The sequence below is a fragment of the Corvus kubaryi genome, unplaced genomic scaffold (genome assembly GCF_017639235.1).
Source record: "Corvus kubaryi isolate FWS band 111438036 unplaced genomic scaffold, C.kubaryi_AGA036_p1.0 37347, whole genome shotgun sequence".
In the NCBI taxonomy this organism is placed as follows: Eukaryota; Metazoa; Chordata; class Aves; order Passeriformes; family Corvidae; genus Corvus; species Corvus kubaryi.
Window position 1 is genome coordinate 211,864 of NW_024581113.1, and position 22,530 is coordinate 234,393.

Here is a 22,530-nt window from a genome sequence, read left to right on the forward strand (position 1 = left end):
CTCCCTGAGTTCCCCGCCCCGCTCGGGCCCGGCCCCGGCGCGCTGCTCCAGCCGCGGCCCAGACCGAGATGGCGACACTCGATGGCGACACTCGATGGCACCGGCGGCTCGTGCCGGCGGCACCGCCAGCCGCGCCCGGGTCCCGCTTCGGGACTACAACACCCACAGTGCCCCGCGGCGGCCGTGGCGGTTCCGGGCGGCGGCGGCGGCACCTCCTCGGCGCCGCGCCCGGTGCATGGCGGTGGTGCGGAGCATGGGCCCCGAGCGCGTATGTCCCCGGGAGCCCGGGCCGCCGGAGGGCCCTGAGGGCGCGGCGGGGTGGAGCGGCGATGAGGAGGAGGAGGAGGAGGAAGAGGAGGAAGGCGGCGGGTACTTGTATCAGCCGCTGAGCCAGGAACCGGAGCAGGGCCTGGGCGACGCGGGCCCCGGCCTGCAGGAGAGGCTGCAGGTACCGCCCAGCGCCTCCCGCCGGGCCGGGGTTATGGGCGCCCGCGGTCCCGACCCCCGCTGCCCGCCTTTCTCCGCAGATGCTGAGGCTGCACCTGCCCGACCCGCCGGTGGACAGCGAGGAGGAGAATGAGGAGGAGGCAGCGGAAGGCGCCACGGCTCAGAGCAGCCACAGCTCCATCCCCATGGATGCAGGTAACCGCGTCTCCGGCAGCACCCTCCCGGGGCTCTGCCGCGGTCTCACGGCCTCTCTGTTCCCAGAGCATGTGGAGCTGGTGAAGAGGACGATGGCCAGCGTGAAGCTGCCCACCCTGGGCATCCCTGCCTGGGCCAGCCAGATCTCGGAGGAGCAGTGGAAGGACGTGGTGCAGCGCACGCTGCAGGCCCGGCAGAGCCTCGGCGGCCCCCGGCCTCAGTGGAATTGAGGGCTAAGCTGCGGCACAGGGGCTGCAAACCCCAGCCCTCCCTCCACCCTGGAAGCACCCACTGCCTCCGAGCCAGGTGCTGACAGGACTTGCCAGTATCAACCTTCCCGTTTGTCCCACTGACATTGTCTGATTTTCCTTCCCCCTCCTTTTTCTTGGTTCTGGCTGGTGCGTAAGTCAATGTGATGACCCGGTGTTGGCTTCCTCTACCTCTGAGAAGGTAGATTAGTTTCCATGCATGTGGGGCGATGGGGCTTGGCTGGCTTTGCCCAGATTCCCTCAGGACAAACACTGGACTTGTCCCCATGCTGACAGTACCAGAGATGTCACTCTCCAGGCTAGGGCCCCTCCTGTCAGAATAGGGCCTGTGTGTTGGAATACAAGAGGTGGAGCAAGATGTGTCATTCCAAGAGATTGGTTTTATTTAGTTCTGTACATACAGGGACATCTGTACAAAATCCAACACTTTCATACTATGTAATGCTCTACTGAAAATAAAGTACACCATATGTACATATGAACTGTAAGCAGCTTAATACTTGTGTCCAGGGTGTGAATGCAGTAGTTTTGCTTTTTCCCTCGGGAGGAGCAAGCCAGGTGGAGTGGAAGAGGCAGCTCCAGTTCTGTCCATTTGGCTGACGTGGGGAAAGGCGTAGGCAGAAATGAGCAGCACTAATGCTAAAAACCAAGTACTGAGCAAGGGGCAGCTGTAGCGTGGCAGACACAGGTCTGCCTTTGAGCAGTACATGTGGTGAGAGGGTGAGCACACTCCCCCCTGTCTCACATGGTCCCCTTCTGAGGTGTCCAGGACACTGGAATGAATAGGCAGCAAACAAAGGATGATGTGAAGGTACTAAGCCTAAGTTCCCTGACCCAAAACAAGACACAAAAAGCTATGGGAACATCAAAGCTGTACAGCACGTAATCATGATGTGTTACAATCCTGCCCCTGCACACAGCGCAACCCCAGCACCATTCCTCTGGCCAGGGTCAGGGGCTGCCAGCAGAGACGGATCATCTGCAGGACAGTGCCAGCCTCTGCACACCACAAGATTCTGTTCCCTCCGCAGGCAGAGCAGCCCACAGCAGCGAAAGGCAGCCACTGCTCAGCAGCAAGCAGGCTCAAGTGAGGGCACACCATGCTGCAGCAATCTAAAAATGAGGTCTTGGCTTAGAGCACAATGCTAAGCAGCCGGTTGGAGAGCCTGTACTGAAACAGGAAGGAGCCTCCTGCCCAGCCTGAGCCTGGCAGCCCTCTTTCCGCTGCGCTGCTCTGGCGCCTTCGGCACCACCCGGTGCATGTCCACATGCTGTGCCAGGTGTGAGGTAATTTATTGGCAGCTGATCATGAGCTCAGACTAATGTTCAAAATAAGCAATAACCTCCCTGAGGTGTTTCTGAAGTCTCCTGATGAACTGGCCCGTTGCGCGAGGCGGAGGGGAGGTGGGGTCCTGCGTGACTGGGGGGATCTCACACATGCGCTCGCCAGCTCCTCCCAAGAGATGGTGGCATTCCTGGTGAGGGCTGAGCCTGGAGAGAGCTACATGGGGCAGGGATGCAGGATACACAGGTCAAAACAGCCTCTTTGGGGTTGGAGGAAAGATGTGCTGCACACCAGCAGAAAGATTAGAGGGGGTGATCCTCTGACCTGGGAATGGTTTACTGGTGAGGACAAGCAGATACAGCAGAACCTTCTACAACATCCCATGCTGCTGCAAAGCAATGTCAGGCTAGCACCAACCCCATAAGCTCCCTGCACTACTGCAAACCCACTTCAGCTTATGTGCCAAGAAAGCAGGTGCAGCAGGTAGGAAGCAAGGACTCCCTTCCCTATGACAAACCAGCCTCTGTGGTGGCACCTTGGCCTGGCACTAGATCTGCACCACAAACAACGGGGGTGAAAGCTGGATCACAGTAGCACCCAAGTGCTGCACAAGCTATCAGCAAGTGTCTCTAAATGCTAAGTTAGCACGAGTCCCTGATGCACCATGTGATAAGTAACGAGGGCCTCGGGCCACAGCGGATGCCAACATCACAGGAGAGGTGGACTGTGCTCAGAGCACCCACAGGAGCAATTCAGCAGTAGTGCTTAGCCATTGATAATAATGAGGAGACAACTGAACACTCAGCCACGCCCCACAAGGTGTATCCATTGCTTCCACTAGCTTGTGGAAATGACTAGCAGCACAAGCTTCCTAGAAACCCTGGCTCTGAAGAGCTAAGGATGGGATACAGAGACAAAGGGAGAGCTGCAGGAATATTTTAATTGAGCAGGTAGAGGAAGAAAGTAGAAGTCAGTGGCTGACATCGGCTACAAAGCGGGAAGTTAATTCTGGGCCCACAATTAACCCGAGACATCGGGAAGGAGATGAGTCAGCACGGACCAACACAAACAGCAGAAGGAATTCACTTTCTCACAAGAGAGCTTCTAAGGATGCTCTAAAGGGAGGACTGCAATAGTATGTAGTGCTTGCACCCAGCTTTACTGGGGGTGGCAAAGCACTGAACCCCCACTCCACTGACAGGGGAACAGGACAACGGGCTTGTAGCAAAAGAAAGGTGGAAGTAAACATTTCCTCCGCTGTACATAAGACCCTTCAGCTGTGGAGCTGCACCCTAAGGCAGGGCGGAGAGGCAGCAGAGCCTTCACAAACTGCTTCTGCCCCAAGCTCAGCCTGGCCTCTGACCATGTCAGGGATCAGCTGCACAGGCAGCACAGGGGCAGGTGTGGCGGAGATGGGCACTTGGAGTTTGGAGCAGCACACCGAGCCACACGTGGCAGTCTCTTACTCCTGGCAGAGTAAGAATCAGGTGGCAGCTCACAGTGAAGTGAGTCCTGCCTGGACTGATACAAGCAGAGGTGAGGCGGGCTCCCTTCATGCCTGCACAGCCAAGGTGGAAAAGCAGGAGGACGGAGAAGAAGCAGGAGGACACGACAGTGGTGAGATACAAGTTAATAACATAAAACCAGATCTACCCTGGAGGTATGCAGATGGAGTGGAGGACAGGCACAGCTCACCATGTTCATTCCTTACTTATACATGAGAACTGAGTGCATTTCCATGACCCCTGGAGGAAAGGGATGGGGCAGAGCTTCCTGGGCCAGCTCCTGAGCCTGTCAGAGAGCCTCCTGGCTTGAGGTGAGAAACTCTTCTGCTCTCTTGTGGGCCTCCAAGGCTTTTATAGTGTAGACGTCCTGTGGAAGCTCAGATTTCCGGCGCAGCAAGACTTTGTCCTTCTTAATGTCTTTCAGCATCTACAAACAAATCAAAGGAGTCAGGAATCAGTAGCAAACCCCTTCATGCCTTCAGCCTCTGACTCCAATTGCTCTAGGATATGCTGGGTGGCACTGCAGCATGCTCCAGAACAGGCTGAGCGCCACACACAGACCAAAAGGACACAAGAAAGTCACACTGGTACTTTTTCCAGAGTGAGAAGGTTAGATAAACTCCACTCTTCAGACTACAGGTTGATCTCTTAATGATCAGGGATGAGAGTAGTGGCATTTACCTTCAGAACATCTGGAAAGAGCCATTTCTGCCTATGCTGATGTTCTGGCTGGACTGGGAGCAACTGTGAAGGACTTGAGTCACCTACGTACCTGCACAGCCTCAGTCTCCACCGTTTTCTTCAGTAGCTGTATGTCCTCTGCAGTCGGGGTCTCCGTTTCCATACAGCACACAGAAGGCAAGGGTAGAGGTGCATAATACATGGGGTACTGCAGACAACACAGACAGCTCCAGAGTCAGCACTCCATCCAACACCAAGCCTTCTCCCCCAGCACGCTAACACAGCATGGCACAGTTCTTCCAGCTGCCCTCTCTGGCCCCCGCAAAGGCAGCAGCAGGGACACAGGCAGGGAAGGAGTATCCTCTCGTCCCCTGTGCCCTCTGATTCATAGCATGCTGCATGTGCAGCTGCAGTTGAGAGCATGGTCCATAAACACGTACATGCTCTCTGTAAGGCAGTACTTAGAGGTCAGCTCTACAGAGGGACAGGATGATAAAACACTGCCAACATTCCCAGGACCCAGGACACTGTTTTTTGGGAGAGACAGACCACTGCTGCAGCAGTGCCTGCAGGACTGAGATTAAGTGCTAAAGCCTGCTCTTGTGGGCTGAGGAAGCAGGTCAAGACCCCCAGCACACTCTTGCCTCATTCATCCTAGGTCCTGTTGTCACTCACCTGGGGGTTCAGCCGAGCCAGCTCCTCTATTTTCTGCCACATTTCTTCTCGTTCCTTCATCCTGAACCTTCCCCTGCAGAGAGAGAGAGCAAGACCAAGTGTGAACTGCTGGGGAAAGCGCAGCTTTCATTCACAGGATGACAAAAGCAAGAGACAGCAGAGAAGTGCAGGCAAGGGGAAGAGCTGCCCTGTCATTCGGAGACCCCTAATTCCATCTAATTCTAAATCTACAGGTGAGATAAAGCAAGAAGAGGGGACACACTGCAACTAGCAGAGGGTAGGCAGACATGCTCCTGGCTCACCTCAGAGCACAGGCTGGCAACAGTGGGCTGCACAGGTACTTCTGCCCTGGCTTTGTGCTGCCAGGAGTAGAGCAGAGTGTCTGGTTTCTGGGGTAAAGCCATGAAACCAGTCTGGATTTCAAACACACATTCTCCTGGTGCCCCACAGATGCAGAGGGACAAACTGTCATGTCCAATAGAGCTGGGGTTCTGCTGCCCACTGTTCCTTCTCTCTCTAACCATAACACACCAAAGAGCTGCCCAAACACCCCAGGCACAGCTCTTGAACTTGGCACAGATTTTGGCACACATCTGAAGTGACCATTCAGCAGGGCCACTTATAAATCCCAGGACAGTGAATGTTCCTTGCAAACAGAGATGAGCACTCACCATCCCTTGTTATTCTCTTCTACATTTTGAACATCTGCACCAAAATCTCTGCTTTATTTCTATTATTTTAACTACATGACTTTCATCCCAGCTACTGGTCTTTCCAGTGCCCTATCTATCCATGTTAAGGAAGTTCTTATACTCTGTAATCACATCACACTCTTGAAAGTCATGTAGGCCAAGAATGAGAATGAAGCTGCCAAGGTTTCAAGCAGCAGATTACTCCACCAGAAAACACTGGGTCACAAAAAAACCTCCAACAAACCAACCCCAAAATGCCCCAAATGAATAACCCATTCAGGACAAGACACTATCTGCCCCAACTTTCTCACTGCTTTTCTAAACGATTCTGATAAACCAAACAGTTTCAAGATGTCTGGGGAGAAAGGTGCAGTCAGTCCATTTGCACTGAACAGCAGAGAGACAGCCTTGCCACATGTCCCTGCAGAGTCTGTCCCTCATGACCACCCTGGCTGTGGCTGCACAGCTGGGGGTGCAGCAGTGACAGGCCTGAGCTGGCATGTCACTTGTAGGCTTGTTAACTAATTAAAAATCAGGCTAAGCCATACTCAAGCCTCTCAACATCTGGCTGCAGCCTAACAGTACAAGCTCTCTCCTTTGCCCCATTTCCTATTTGCTGAGTTTGTTTGCAATCCTTCCCATACATGCTGTTTTCTAGCTCACAGCACAAGGCTTTCTGAAGCCTAATTAGGCACAGAGGCAGAACAGAGCAGAAAACTGCAGCACTACCCATCCTTTTATTGAACAGCTCTGAGCTGTTTTGTTGAGCTTTTTCAGAACAATTCTCCATCAGTCACACACCAGTGCTGGGAAGAGTCACCTTCAGCAGGTCAGCAGCTAAACAGGGAGAGAAAGCTCCTGATGGAAACACTAGGTAGATCTTGTAGGAAATGTGCTGTCACTGTGACTTAAAATACATGTGAAGATATTTGTGGGCTTCACAAACGCCCTAGAATGGGAAAAAAAGAAATCTTGCTTGCTCCCATTTCAGATCCTAAAAAAACCTTAATTTCTCCATAAGCAGGTTACCCATCTGTTCTCATTCATATATCAACTTATTACTTATTATCAAGTTATTTACTTCTTCTCCACAAAACAACAGAATGTACCCCAGAGTTCCCTGCTCCCAGCAAGGATTAGCTCTGCTCTCCCCGGCAGCCCTGGATCATCCAGGAATGAGGACCACTATTTTATGTCACTAAGTCAGCAGAAAATAGACCAAAAAAAAAAAAAAGAAGTTTCCTTCTAGCTTACTGGACTGACTCAGCTCACCAAGGCAAGCCATAGAAGCACCAAAATCAGCACAAGGCAGCAGAAAAAGTGGAGTTCTTTCCTCTTTACAGCATCATGGCACAGGTACTTGCTGAGCTCAGATTTTATCCCCACCATTCGCTCTTTGAAATTGCAGGAATTATTCCATCTTTATCACTGGAAAATTGAAAGCATCCTGTGGCATGAAAGATGCATTACGCCCACTGCAAAACTCTTCACTCTTTCTAAAGCAATAGGATTCTACTGACATTACTACAACATTTATGAACTGGTAAATATTTCCAAGACAGAGCAAAGCTCAGTATCCTCTACATGGCAATCTGTTTCCTCATGACTCAGCAAACTCAGTCACTCTTTTCTAGGCTACCTGCTTCAGCAGGACTGAAAGGGTTTTTATCAGGGCACACCTCATCCCTACTCATAGCTATGGCTAAGGAAGCCTACTTTTTGACAGAATTACTTACCACCTTTCCATTTCCCTTCTGCCTATTGGCATCTACCATCTGTTACTGTACCCCAAGGAGACTTTAGGATGAGCTCGAGTTACTTGGCAAAAACCTCTTACTCACTTCTGCTTCTCTGCCTTGTATTGCTGTGTGCAGTCATCAAAAAGCTTTTGGTTCATCTCCATGAAGAGCTTCAGTGCATTGTAGATCAGCCCATGAATTGTCCTGCAAAGAAATGAGGAAAGGAGGACAAGTCACGGTGGGCAGGTTTTAGACCCAAGTTGGCACCAGCAGCACAGACAAAAGGTGACAGCAGCAGCAACTCATTCTATGGTGATGTGACAAAATATTCTCACACAATCCCAGCTCTTACCAAGGCAAAACCCCCTCAACAAACAGAGCAGGAACTATACAACAGGGAGAAACAGATGGAGAAGAAAGAAAAGACCCTGGGACAGGTCTGCTGTGGTCAGATTAATGAGTGCAAAACTACACATTCATGTGTTCATTTCTTGTAGATAGAAGTGGAAAATGAAGGATGCTAGGGGATGCTAGGGGCCTGTTCAGGGCTGTTTTCAAGGGGGCTTTAGTGCCTCCCACTGTTCACACCACATATACACAACGACTTTTTTGAGCTGCCAGTATTTGGTCATGAGCTTCATTGCTGAGCTGCCCAAAACACAGACAGGCAGCAGCCCCAAAGAGATGGAAACCAGCACACAGAATATCACAAAAGACAAGTCGACTCTGTGCCAGTGATTTATGGACAGGTTGCACTGCGTGTGAGCCCCCTTTGGGACAAAGAATCTCCTGGGGAATAAAAACAAGTGTTGAAGCTGTCTCTGAAATACCTGACCCACAGGCAAAAGATGAGACTCAGCAGACTAAGCTCTGTGTCTCTACCAGCTCTACAAATGGACTATGGAAGAGAGAGGCAACCCTGCTGCAGTTAAGCAGGCTGTCTGACCAAGTAGATGAACTATGGGAAGGAAGAGGAGAATCTGAGGTACTCAACCTGCCCTGAGAAGATGTGGCTATTGCCAAAACAAAGACAAGCAGAAATAAGAGGAAAACACTTTCAGGACTTCTTCTGTGATACCACTGGGCAGCAGACCAGGAAAGACAGAAACAGCAGAATCATGAATCTTGGCTGCTGTAAGGACACAGAACTGGTGAGGGGTTTCAGACAAGAACATAAAGTCCTTTTCTGAGCTCTGGACTTGTCCAGTCTCCCCAGAATTAATTTTTAGCTAATTCATTAAAGGAAGTGTGTTCAATTAAATTAATTAAATTTGAATTAACCAGGTAAGGAATTAAATGGAGAAGAAGTCAGAAGGAAGGAAGTTGATAAGAGAACCATAAAACAAAGAAGTATCTAGGAATCAGACACAGGGGACAATATTTGACATGGACAGCTGCCCAGTTAGTTCTGCTTTCTCTGTTTTTCCTGTACTCAAGGAGTTGGGCACTGCATTAGCCAAGTTCTCTGGTCACGGAGAACATAAGGGTGGGACATTAGTTAACAAGGAGCCAGAAGTCAGATGGAACATCTACTGCACACTTCTGAGAGACTGACAACATTACTGTCAGGCAGGTATCAAACTCTGTGTAGACTCAATGGCCCCAAGGCTGGCAACTGCAAGTGCCTCAACTCTTGCAGAAGCAAGCCACTCTGGTCTGCTGTGGCCCTTTTCCATGCTGTGGAGAGATGGCTGGGGGTAAAACTAGAGGACACTGAGAAGTTACATTCACCTCCAAACAGAAACAGTAACAGTACAGGAATTGTAGGGTAAAATGCAGCTGCTGGTCCCTGGATGGAATGCTGCTGGCATGCTCAAAGCCTCCTCCAGGATGGTTCCCCACACACACAGCCTGCAGCCAGAGCCCCTGCAGAGTGGGATGGAACGGAGGGTGGAACGGAGTGGAAACACCACGGCCAAGTTCCCTTGAAGTCGTGGCAGGGAGGGGAACTCGATGGAGCTTTGCAGCTGATAAACTGCACAGGGCCTGTCAGCCAAGGGAGATAGGAGGAGTCTGGTGGCTGAGCCAGGAACTGTGGCGAAATCACCCTCCTCCGATAAATGTGGTTCGTTGTAACACAACTGTATTAACACACATCCCCTTTCCAAAGTCACCCACCCCAGGGTATGACCACCCCTCATGGGGCATGCACTCTGTAGTTTATTGACGGCACCTCTGAGAGCAAAGTTGAGAGAATGTTACACCAATCAGCAATAAAGGCATGTATGACTAAGAGTCACTCAAGCTCCACCTAAACATAAAGACATAGCATAAAAGTAAACTGAGAATAGGGGTAAGCTAGGGAAGACTCCATCCTAACTACTGGGATCACTGAACAGGCTGAACCCATCTTCTTCCCCCATGGGTAAGAAACACTCCGTACACATTGGATACTTCTACTGGGAATTAGAGCTTCTCTGTGAATTGCTCTGAATACATTTTTGCAGTCAGATACTATGACTGGCAGTCCTTGAACCTTAACCTGTCACAGTTTTCTGTAAATAAGGAGTGTTATTCCACAAACTGTCAGTGTGAGTCCTTCCCAGGCACTGGCAGTCACCAGCAGCAGGGAACATAATCAAATAAACTCGAAGACCTGCTGAGAGGTGTCTCTCATGCCGTTGGCATACTTCCCTGAATAAGTCAGTTGAACTGACCCAGTAGGACTGCTCAGTGAAGGGTCCCCTTAATGGGACACTGGCAGACTGGTTGGGCACAAGGGTCTTGGTGCTCCTGGGGTGCTGACAGACAAATTAAACGCCGAGGGTTGAGGAAATCTCCCTTTTCCATGATACACCCTGATACCACCACCAACCCCCGTCTCAGCAACTGGTGCCACCAAGCACCACGCATTGTTGCACTGCAGCAGCGTGCTTCAAGATTGCCAGTGGGTCAAAAAATCCAGCAAGTGTCAGAGCATGGGGGAAGACCTACTTGTTCCAGTGACTCTTGGAGTTCTTGTAGAGTGCTGGAAACATGATTGGGAGGATTTTGGCTGCATTATCGCTGATCAGGCTCATGATATATTCATTGTTCCAATAGTACAGCGCTCGCTCTGCCACCTGCAGCAGGAGAGAAAGCCATCCTTGAAGAGGCTCCTTCCAGTAACACCTGTGGTGCACAAGGAAGCCACCACCCAGCCAAGGAGCCCACATGCTTCCCCATAGCACAGGGGTGACCTTCATGAACTTCTATGAGGCCATTCATCCCTCCTGCCCAGCCTTCTTTGCCTTAGCCTCTGCTAGACACTTCACACTTTTCTGAGAAAAACCCCATGGTCTTGAATGGACAAGCCTACTGTCAGTATAAGGATGACTCCAACACCCTTTACACAGCACTTGACAACAGTAATGTCATCTACTCCAGGTAGCTAATTCAGATTAGCTCCAAGCCTTTCCTCAGACTGTCCTCTCTGAAGTTCCATTCCTCCCTGGCTTTCCCACAACAGTGTCTCTCAGGGCTTTGAATCATGCTTCAGTCACCAGTCCCACAATTCAAGCCCTTGATTTAGTAAGGGTGAAAATATGGAAAATCTTGGGGCAGCCATCCTGCTCTAACAAGACAAACAAGTCTAACAGGTTTGCACACAGTGACAGATAATGCAGGCTAATTTCTGCATTTAGTGCTGGCTTGAGAATGGCTTAAAAACCTAGGAAAAGAGACTCAGTTTTATATTTCAGGTAGTGCAGAATTTGCTATATCCCCTTAACATATTGTTCCACACAAGTAAATGAAATGAAACTCACTTTGTTTTCGCTTACCTAGCTTTTGGTTTTCAAGATCTGGTTAAGCCTTTTTCTGCTAGATTAACACACAATCCACTCAGAGGAAACTCATTCCCACCAAGGTGCTCAGACTCACCAAGAAGTCGATTCCTAATTTTGCTCTTCAGACAAGCTGTAGACTGTTCAGCCTGACCATATGGGACACCTTTGGAATTAATTTTCTTAGGCTGTAAAGTGTTTGCAGCTTCTCCGGGTTTCTCCGTATTGTTCTTCAGAGTTTGGCAGCTGATGAGGGCTGCTATCAAGTACAGGATGTGTCTCCTCCAGCCTTTACCCTACTTTATTCAAGCTCCTTAGCTCCCTCTGGTAGTTCCCTCCACACCCAAAGGTCACATTAGTCCTTTGGTTCCCATCACCACACCAGTAATCCATGTCCAGCTGGTTTCCATCATGCTCCTCTAGTCCTTTAAAGGAAACTGATTTTTTACATAATACATGTGTTACCTAGACTGACCTTATTTTTGGCTTGTAAACACACGACATTTTTACCTCTCTATACTAAAAGATGGACTGAAGCCAGCCTGCCTCACTGTGCAGTCACTCTCACTTGGGAGATGGCTGTGTCACTTCTTCTTTAACACTCCACCTATACCTGGGTCAACCATGTGTTTCCCCAGCAAGCTGTCTTCTTCCTGGGCACTCTAAAACAGTGAGGCAAGAACACTTGCTAGGAGCTACTAGCAGGTCCTACCTCCCTGTACATTTTATTCCTTAAGACTACCATCCACAGAGATTATATTAGCTAGCTACTACAACCAGTTTCCCTTCAGTGGAAACAAGGAAGAAGCAGACTCCAGCACTTCTCCAGTATACATCACTCTTTACTACCTATGCCAGAATAAAACAAAGGACCTTTCCTGCACAGTCTCTTTGGTTGGCCTCCCTCCAACACTGCAGAGTGTTTGGTTTTACTTCAACAGGGTGACCCTGGATGGATCTCCTCTGTCCTTGCTAGCCAAAACAGGAGGTGGCAAAGCACCTGTGCTCCAGCCCCAGCCTGCTGCAATACCTGGTGCTGAACAGCACAGAGCAGCAGGAGAGGCTGTGCTGATCCACTCTGTTTTCTCTTTGGATGAGCTCACCCTGTGGTTGTGGTGACGATTCTCACTGCTTCCCACCACATGTCACCCCAATACTCACCCTGGTCACACCTCCACGTGCCAAGTACAAGCCCAAAAACTGTGGTGTTACCCTCACATGCCAAGTGGATCACAAGTCAATGCTCTATCCCCTCCCTGAGCTGTAATTTACCTGGAAGTGTGGGCTGGAAACACATTTGGCCAACTGCCTGAACAAGGGCTCCATAACTTTCACAAACTCTGATGGCTCAATCACGTCCAGGATCTCCTCCAGCTCATTTAAAAACATCACCTCTTTGGGACTGTGAGTTTTTGGCCAGAACTTCAGCAAGCCCACAATCACCTGAGTGGGAAGAGTACAGAGACAGTGTTAGAAGCTCAAAGTTAACACCAGCTGCAAAATACATTTTTAAGTGTCTAGTCACAACAGCAGAGGGGAGGAAGTAATGCAACAGATTTTCTCAGAAAGCCAGGGTGGGTGACCAGGGAAGAAAGAAGACAAAAGCCCAAACTCTGCCAAGTTACACTCATGGCAACAGCTCTGCCTAGGCTGCTATGATTTCATATTACAAGCACAAAGCTTAGAATCACTTTATATCCCCAAACACAGCTTAACACAGAAGGGTGAAACTGGACTGGACAGCAGCTGGCAGACAGTGCAAAGTAACCATGGAAGATCAACTAATAAAATTGGAAATGCTATGGAGAAGGTCTCTGAAGAGTTATTATTCAAAAGACTACAGAGCTTGAATACTGGGGAGCACCGAAAAAATAATGCAACGGATGGGTTTGGGACAAAGAAAGGAAATTTTACTTTACATAGAAGTAGCTGGATTATGGAACTCATTCTTGCAAGACTTTGTGGAGACTTGAAGTCCAAACAGACTCCAGAATGGAGCAGACAAGTTTATGGAGTTGACATCTAATAGTTATAATTAAATACCACAACACAGATGCAACTTCTGGCTGAGTAAAATCCTGCTTACAAGATAGAGAAGGGCTATATCTCACTAGATTTCATTTATTAATTTTTAATACTGCTTCCTGTCCTACCCATCTGCTTCTAGACACTGCAAAGGCAGGATTCAAGATGCTGCAGATCTTCACTCTGTTGGAAGAAGAAATGTTTACTCTGTGGACACTAGAGTTACACACAGCTGGCCATAGGGGCTGCCCTTTCAAACCTCTGTATTTCATCTACCTGATCCTAAAGCCAGCACTTGAGAGGAAGTTCAGAGCAGCAGAGGGACAGTAGTGGGCAATGCAACAGCAGGATTAGAGATATCTGAGCATTATGTTTCTGCCAACTCAAGGCTTGAGAAGCCAGCAGTTCATTATCCCTGTGTTTGTCATTACTCATGTCTGCCATTCAGGTAAGAGTTAGCTTCAGTGACTCAGAAGCAATTTCACCTACAACTAAGGTGGTGTGAGGTGTGTGGAGTCTGTGTTTGCTAATACCGAGCACATCTGAGGCCTTGCTCACCTGGCAGTCTTTCAGACTGCTGTTAAGGCAAGAGCTACCATGTCAAGCCTTGCTGAGCAAGCTGCTGGAAGGCCCATTTGAGGCAAGTGTGGACCCAGGGAGTAATCTGGCCTCCTTCCAGCACTGCTGGTAACATGTCCCGGTGCATTCAGACTCTTGCTGATGCACAAACCCTGTAATTCTTCCACACTTCAGTAACACCAGTCATCTTGGGGGTCTATTCAAAACCTTCACAAGCAAGGTGCTTCAACAGAACACAAGGTGTGGCAATATGGCCTTGGTATGTCTGGTTGAGACACAACACCCACTGAAGGTAATGAAATTGGGTCATTCCACTGCTTTCTACAAGCACCAAACCAGACCTGGGTCTGTAATCCAGGGGCCACTAAACTGTTATCCAGGAAACAGTGATGAGCTGTGGAGCTTTATTATCTGAATAAGATAATGCAAAGTGAATCCTGGAAATATTGACAGATCTCTATTTCTTTCTTCTCCCTCACCCTAGGAGGTGCTTTGGCAGGAGGCTGTTGGACTGGATGTCCGCCACAGGAAGCACTCAACATTACCAGGAAGCTACTTTATGCAGCTTGTTTCAGAGCAGGCTTTTGGGAACAAAGGAAATGGAGGACCCATATTTAAAGGAAAACTAGGAGGTCTGCTTCAGCACTGCTGATGTCAGAGCTGTGGAGCCAGAAAGCTGACAACAGCTGACCAGCTTCTACCCAGCACAGGCAGGCTCACCATGAGCACACACATTTCAGCCAGAGAACAGAACGACCTCAGCCAGCATTACTCATTAAAACACTCACACTTTTGGTGCTCCCTGCTACAGTGACAGAAGTATGTGTTCTCTGCCCATCTGCTGTTTTGAGCCTGTGAAGCTCAGCTCTGTAGAAGACATTTCCTGGCCTGCAGTGGGTGGAGAAACACTTGTCTCCTTCTTGCACCCTCTGCCAAGCTGGCACTTAGCCTGGTTAACACCGCAGGTCCGTGCAGCCAGTAACTAAAATATGTGAGGTCTCCATCGACACTGCTCACATCTTAGAATCTGCTGTTCCCCAGCACTATATCCTGAAGGCAAATGTGTCTACAATGTGACTTATTTCTATGAAGGTAGCAAACTGATGCTAAGGCTGGAAGGAGAATACTTTCATGAAGGAACAGCAGCACGCTTAAGACCTCGTGTCCCAGGTTCCTAACCTCATCCCTACAATTCTGCAGCCAACTCCAGCAGTGTGGAGGGGACTCTTACTATTTCAAGGCTCCCACAAGCTCTGGTTCTACCAGATGGTCATATATTTTGTCTCTGCAGCACTTCTCATTAGCCAGAAGCTCTGCCCTGGAAGAACAGCTTGGTATCCTGTTCCTTCTGCTACACCAAGATCTGAAGCACAAAGGAAGACTACAGTCCACCTTCCTGAAGCTTCCAGGAGAGCATGCTAAAGGCTTGCACATGAGCAGTACAGCCCCTTCTGTCCACAGGGAGCCAGGCAAACCCAGTAAACAATACCACTGATTCCCAGCTTCTTTACAGAAAGGGTGAAAAAAGGCTGTTCTAAGGAAGCTGTGAAGCGTTTTGGGACTTGACTATCACACAGAAGTGAAGCAAGGTTACTCACTGGCTCTGTCAAGCTGCTGTCTTTCTCCAAGAACTGTACAACACAGTACGCCAGCTGCAGGAAAAACACATGGCAAGATTAGAGCTTCCTCAAGTGTACCTGAGATTAAAGTGCCCCATCCACTAGACTGGAAGTAACATCATGCCCATTATGTTGCAGCTCTAAACAAATCCAGTTTTCTGATGGCAAGTGAAGGCTTTAAGACCAAGCAGGCAGGGCCTGAGCTCGGGACATTTGTGCAATTTAAAGGATAAAACTTCAGTCACCCAGAGCAGTCCACAGCCGATACATTCAGATGCAAGCACAGCTGCACGCAATGGGGAGGAACAAACCTGACTGACACAAAGCCCTGCCCCATAGAAACAGGGCTGAGAGAACAGACATCTCTACTGAGTACCCATATTTTTTCACTTCCTATCCCAAGTTGTGATCTTCTTTAGTCTTCTGTTATGTACTCAAAATTGGAAGAAATTAATCTCTAAACCAATCTAGCAGACTAGCACACCAACTTCTCCACATATCTCAGTGGTGACTAACAGCTGATACACCACATGCACAAGCTGATGACTGCAGCTAGGAAATTTCCCTCTCTGATTTCAGCAGGCCCCCAATATTTCACAAGCTTCCAGCACAGAAAGACAAAGCAAGCCACAGCATTACGACAGGGGGAAATGTCAGGATACCCTCCTATCATCCAGTGGCACAGGCCCAGACACCACAAGAATAGGACAACCACTACAGTATGGGACTAGTGCAGAGCCCAAAACACCTCACAGCAAGAACTCTGTAAAATGCAGTAATGTGGCCTGGTGAATAGCTATAAACAATTAGCTTAGAAACTAATATAAATATATAGAGCTTATAATAGCTATAAGCTTTTGCAAAATCCCAATCTGCCCCGGGAACTTGAAGCACTTCTCACCTGTGGATGGTACACACTGAGAGACTTCACTTTGTGCAGTGGTAACAAGACTCTGATGAGAAACATCTTGTGCTCTTCCTTCAGAGGCAAAGCAAATCCATTGATTATGCTGAGAAGAAACAAGAATCTTGTTAAAGTTTTTACCCAGGAGAAATACAGTGTCTCTCACCTCACAACACATACTAGCTCTCACCAGCCCCTTGAGGAAGCATCCCCCAAAAGCATGGTTGCTGCAGCCCAGCCTGCACAACGTGCTCAGCGAGAGTGTTCTTGGCAGACACCACAGGGAAAAGCCTCTGATGGAGCCTGGACTCTGCTCTGTCCTGTGCCAGGCTGAGCCCACACACACTTAGGCACAACCTCTGGGGAAGGCCAGCACTGAAGCAGCTCATTGCTTGAGTATTTTGCTTTACAAAAGAGGAGGGTGGCAGAATAACAAGGCCACAAACAGAAGGGAAGCTGAAACCCGGGAGAAGGCTGCCCATTGCTAAGGCTTCTCAGAGCTGTGAGGAGCTCTTCTCTTTTACTGCCTGCTGAGGCAAGATAGCAAGTGTGACTGGACTCAAACTCAAAAGAACAGGAGATAGATCTGGGGAGGAGAAGGCTACCACTGTATTTATCAGCAGGCTGGAGAGTACTTTAGTTTATGCTCTGTCAGACTGAGATTCTCTGGAAGAGGTGCCTCCTGCAAGGACTGCTGAAGGAAGGCACTGCCTGTTCACACAGCACACTGGGCTGGGAGGCCTCACTCATTATGGGTCCTCTGGGACTTGCAAAAGTGGCCTTACCTTCCCAGGATCTCCAGTAGCTCTGCAATCCCATTGTGGTGTTCTGTTTCATAGATAAACCTAAAGAGAAGGATGAGAGGTCATTGCCAAATGCTGGATACAGTTTGATAAGCAAGATGAAGGAAAAATGCTGGAGACAGGGAGTCTAAATGGTACTAAGAAAGACCTCACCTGTAAAATATGTTATTGATCTGCCTCCTCACATATGCTCTCAGACCCAGGAACTTCCCATAGATCCTGTGCAGAATAGTCTTTAGGAAGTCTCGTTCTCTGGGGTCTTCACTGTCAAAGAGATCCAGCAGCTGTGAGGAGAGAAATTCAGTCAGTGCCTGCATACTGCCTGTCTGAGCAAAGCTACCACCAACACCAGGCACTGCTCATGCTTGGCAAAAACAGCTCTTTCAGTCAAGTGATGCCTTCAGCACCCTGAGCACAGTGGTCATTTCCCTGAAACACGTGACCTCCTAGTCACAAGCTGGAACCATCATCACTTCTCTCACCTTCAGAAACACAGTAATGGCCTGCACTTTCTACAAAGCTGCACGTCCCCAGATTTCCCCTGCAAGGCCCCTGTGCCCCTCTCCACCTATACAATGAGTTATGAGTTCCAGTGACTACAGCTCGCACACAGTCTTGCCCTGCACAGAAAATTCTGTCTGCTCATTCAAAACAAATACAGAGAAGTCACATCATCAAGCACCAAAATCTGCTGCATGTCCTTCACAAAGGTGGTGCACAGTGGCAGGGGCAGCAATTACTTACAGAGAGCACAAACTTCTGGTCAATATATTTCTTGGCTACATTTGGTTGAAAGTCAGGTGATTCCAGGAACCTGAGGAAGAACTCATACACCAGCTGTGGGGGAAAAAGGAGAGATTACTTAGAAATCCCCCTGTCCTCTCACCAGTGTTTACTTCAGATTTTATGTTTTCCTTCTCCTTAAGGATTCAGGGAAAGGCTGGGAAGCCTGAACAGGAGCAAAAACCCCAGTGTTTCCTTACCCAGATCAACTCAGCTGCCCTTGCTTTAATGGGCAGGGGTCTCTGGTGGCACGTAACTATCCAAATCTGCATGAGACCTCATCACCTCAGGTCCCTCCAAAGATAACACCCACCTACTCAGATTAAGACACTAGGCCTGGGAAACTCTTCTCACATCTTCAGCACATATCTCTACAGAGAACAGAAACCTCCAGAGACGGCAAAGGCTCAGACTCACTGGATGCCCTTGAGACATGCCAAGGAACAACAGAAGAGCAGAGAAATGAAATGGACCCCAGGAAAACATGCAGTGTCCTCTGCCTCCTGGGTACTGACTCAAGGTTGGCTTGGCCTCACCAGGCCAGGAGAACTGCATGCTGTGTCCCACTTGGAAAACAAAGGGCAGCTTGCTTTAAGAAGGCTGTCAGTGCTGAAACATCAACTTCTGGTCCTGCTGTTCTCTGAGAGGGATGAGTCCACTCTCATCCATCCCTCCTAGTGGTTCTGAGGGGCCACTAGGCCAAACAAGATTGATGCATTTGAAAGGCCTGACTTTGGGATTGAAGGAATGATAGGACCGTGCACCCACAGGTAGGGCCTACCTGCCAAGGACAGCAGTAAAAAAAAAACTGAGGTGCTGAACAAAAAGCTCAGCATTCAGTTGCCACAAATCCATGCTGGCTGCTGACTCAATTCTTAGAAACAAATGCTGCCTAGCATTCATAGCACTCTGGTGCTGAGGACACAGTGTTTCTATCAACGCTCGCATGCCTATGTCAACTGCAGCAGTGAGAAGTGATTAACCAGTGCTGCAGAATGACACCTTATTTCTTCTCTGTATTTTCTGCTTCATTCTGCAGTACCTGCCCCGTTTTCTGCCTTTGTCTGCTTGACAACACATCCCTGTGCAAGTGCCTGGAGCTTTCCTCCTGACTTGTACTGCTGAGCTCTGCTAAACCATGCTCACTGTCACTTTCCTAACCCTTTTCACCCAGTCTGTCTTAAGGCCATCTGCAAGTGAATGTTGCACACAGGCATCAGCCAGTTCCCAGGACACCCTTGCTTCCTGCACTGCCTAAGAGCCACCTCTGACCCCTGGGTGGCAGGCCTGGTCTTTCCGCAGGAACCCTCGCAGGCTGGTGAAGCAGCAGTGGCAGGGCTGGCAGGCTCCAGCTCCACATGGACTCTCGACTTCCTGGAGATAAATTCACCAGACCTATATTCCCCACCCCTCCTCACCTGAAGGTGTGGCCAGGCAGCCTCTAATGTAGGCTCATCTTCTTCAGGGTCAAACTCTGCTCCTGTGGGATTGGACGATGGTGGGAGTGTCCGGAAGAGGTTCACTGAAAACTGAAGTGAGTGACAGAGTGCATGAATGACATTCTGACACCTCATGATGGTCCTCCACATAGCAAATCCTTCACTGCAGTGCAACACATTGTGATTTGTCACAGCTGTGCCCACACACTGATCCCTTCCTGCAGGCTGTAGGGTTACAGTCTGCACAGGACTTCCTCCCCCAAGTGCCATCTCTGCCAGAGACAAGAGCTTCCACCTCTCCCCACAGCAGGCACTGTCACTACCACCACCTCTACACACACTTCTCTTTCTGGAGGTGGGTAGACAAGGAATGGGTAGGACTGGGGTCACACTCCTCTCTGACAAATCCCTATCCCCTCCTCCTCCCACACTTCCCTATTTCTTTGGCACACAAGCCACACAAACACTGGCTCCATGCCCTACCATGATAACAGCTTCAGGATAGATGGCCTCGGTGACGACATCACGGTTGTGTGTGATGTATTCCACCATCTCATTGAGACCTGCTCGCTTCACCTCCTTGAACTTCAGGTCACTGAGGGGGTCAGAGATGAAGTCAAAAAGAACACAGCACTGCCGCAGCTTCTGGATGAAAAGCTCTTCTCGTTCGTGTGGAGGAGCATCTGTCAGAGAAAGCAGGGACATCTGTCCTTGGAGCCAGGCAGAACATCCTCCTGGTTTCCCCAGGTATCACTGTGGTTTGCTCCCTGTGGTTTCCCCCTCCCCCGTCACATTCCCCTTGAATTGTTGGTGGTGAAGAGGGAGAGGCAGTGTTATCCCTGCAATGGACATGGGACAAAGGAGCCAGAGAGACTGCAGGGCCTCTGAACCAACTATCCCATGAGTGGATTTCAAACATGGTAGCAGTTTCTAACCTGATAAGCACTGATCTCTTTCCTCCCTGTACAGAGTACACTGAAAAAGGAACTCAACCAGCTCCCATCACAGACCAGTGACAGCCACGTCCTGCACCACAGAGACACAAAGGGAGCTGGGCAGCACACACTGTAGCCTGACCCTCCTCCCAGAGAATAGGGCAGAAGAGAGGGGCCAGGGTTGCAGGAGCTGTACATTAACAGATTCTCTTTCTGATACAACTGGAAACTACACACTGCCTTGGCCAATGACACAAACTTAGCAGAATGCTACTGAGCTGCAAGGCAGGTGCTCTTCCTCAAAAGCTTGTCTGTGTCCGTGAGCAACCTCAGCAATGGCTCTGCCGCAGTCACTGCTGAAAATGCTTTCTCCTTGCCCACACTCATGTTTAATTGCAACATAATGTACACTAAGTGCTAATACCAAGCTCCCCTAACGTGGACAGGTTCAATTCCGCTATCATAATTTGCAATGGAAACACAATGAGGAGAAGGCCTGGTCCTTCCCCAGGAATGGATGGATGTAGGAACCAAGGACAATCTGCACCAAGGTCTCTGCACTTCACCGCCTTCCTGCACAACCTGCTGAAGAATCTGAGGCAACCCTCAGTACATAGAGCATAAGGGTTTAAATAGCTCAAATAGGAAGGTAAGTATGAAGTTTGCATTGAGAATACTCTGATTATTTTAGGCCATCCATCAATTCTCTACCTGCTAACAAGCCGAGCACCTTTCCCAGAACCATCCTTGCTGCCCATAAAACTAGCTGGACACTTGGTTGCTTTGGGAAGAGCCCTTACACCACCACACTCTGCCTGGAGAAACTGCAGCTTGTCATACAGCTCCCACCCCACTGCCTCTTTACCTTTAAGGGCTGGGAGTTTTTGCAGTTCCCGGTTTTTGCTCAGATTGAAACGGGAAGAGCTGTGCCGGCGCTCCTTCTTCACAATCTGGGGTCCCCCTGAGTACTTGATTTTATTCAGCTGGGTTGGGGGGGGAGCGCTGTTACTGGGCCGCTTATTTGAAGTTGGCTGCTGTTGCGGCTGCTGCTGCTGTGGCTGCTGCTGCGGCTGCTGCTGCGGCTGCTGGGCCTGATGGGGGAGAAGAGAGTAAAACAACTCAGAAGCTTTACCTACAAACCTCATAAGGAGAGAACAACAGCATCTTCTTGGAATGAAGAAACTGGGCAGGTTCTTCACTGTTGCACTTGCAGTTGAGTGCATCTCACGTGTTCCTGCCAGCTCTAGAGCTGTTGGTTGCATTTGTTGCATATCTGCAAAGCAAACATCAGTTTTACTCATGTCTGTGAGGTACCACAAAGACACCGGAGCCTCTCAGCACAGTGAGTGCCATGGATATGGAAAGTGAAGTCACATCTTGTAACACGTTACATGCAGCAGCAATAAGAACTTTCTGTGGTCCAAACAGAAATCTCGGCATGCTGCTGTCTCTGATTGCAGCACTATGTACAACACACAACAAGCAAGCTTAGAAACCAGCAATTTGCTTCTTTGTCCTTGTGCAGGGAATCACCTGGGAAAAACAAAGGCAGTGTGTAGTACAGAGCAGACATAATGGCCTTGGAAAGGCAATAGTGAAGACTACTAAAATCATTGCTGCATTTGTGGTCCAGGAGCATCTAATCTACAAACCGCATGGACCATACATACAAACATATGCAACCTTAGGTCCCAGGCTGTGGGCTCTCCCAATGCATCCTGGCTGCTCTCTCCATCTCTGCCTCACTGCTGTCCGGACTTCTGTAGATGGGCTTTTCCCACATCACCCCTTCTAGCCACACGAACTCTCTGCCTGCATTCTCCTCTCCCACTGCACTCTTGTTACACTGCACTAACAGAGGCACTTTCTCATGTTTAGCATGTGACCAGAAACTCAAGCCAGTATTTGCTCAGCTCAGCTCTCTTCCAACCTTGCTGAAGCTCTGCTCATTCAAGTCCCAATTGGATCATAATGACTAAATAACTGATCCTTTAATTTCACACTGACCAGACCTATGGAAAACTCAGCACAAAAGAGGGCAACATCCTGCCAGGAAGCAGAGGGATTAGCTGGAGACAGCACCCAGCCTACCCTGGCTGTGCTGCGTGAGCCACCTCCTTCCTGTTGGTACATGAAGCCAAGGAGCTGCAGGATAAATCTGTTTAGGGTACAACAAGAATAGCACAATGGA

At 49.3% G+C, this 22,530-nt stretch overlaps 2 protein-coding genes across 3 annotated transcripts in view; one reads left to right on the top strand and one right to left on the bottom strand.

Annotated features, from left to right (window-relative positions):
- The first annotated feature begins 5 nt into the window (after positions 1 to 5).
- On the top strand, positions 6 to 1,393 carry MEA1 (male-enhanced antigen 1). The gene is made up of 3 exons (XM_042031893.1): positions 6 to 448; positions 528 to 642; positions 709 to 1,393. The coding sequence occupies exons 1-3, from the start codon at positions 95 to 97 to the stop codon at positions 870 to 872; spliced, it is 633 nt and encodes a 210-aa protein (XP_041887827.1). The 5' UTR covers positions 6 to 94; the 3' UTR covers positions 873 to 1,393.
- Positions 1,272 to 22,530, bottom strand: part of PPP2R5D (protein phosphatase 2 regulatory subunit B'delta) — a 27,242-nt gene continuing 5,983 nt past the window's right edge. For both annotated transcript variants that reach the window (XM_042031883.1, XM_042031882.1), the window contains exons 3-16: positions 21,205 to 21,430; positions 19,888 to 20,087; positions 19,384 to 19,494; positions 17,927 to 18,019; positions 17,336 to 17,466; positions 17,165 to 17,224; positions 16,377 to 16,485; positions 15,455 to 15,508; positions 12,525 to 12,695; positions 10,423 to 10,550; positions 7,591 to 7,692; positions 5,058 to 5,130; positions 4,474 to 4,590; positions 1,272 to 4,128 (exon numbers count right to left, since the gene is read on the bottom strand). In XM_042031883.1, the coding sequence (XP_041887817.1) occupies positions 3,991 to 4,128; positions 4,474 to 4,590; positions 5,058 to 5,130; positions 7,591 to 7,692; positions 10,423 to 10,550; positions 12,525 to 12,695; positions 15,455 to 15,508; positions 16,377 to 16,485; positions 17,165 to 17,224; positions 17,336 to 17,466; positions 17,927 to 18,019; positions 19,384 to 19,494; positions 19,888 to 20,087; positions 21,205 to 21,430 (1,713 nt within the window). In that variant the 3' untranslated portion in view covers positions 1,272 to 3,990. The remainder of the gene's footprint in view (positions 4,129 to 4,473; positions 4,591 to 5,057; positions 5,131 to 7,590; positions 7,693 to 10,422; positions 10,551 to 12,524; positions 12,696 to 15,454; positions 15,509 to 16,376; positions 16,486 to 17,164; positions 17,225 to 17,335; positions 17,467 to 17,926; positions 18,020 to 19,383; positions 19,495 to 19,887; positions 20,088 to 21,204; positions 21,431 to 22,530) is intronic.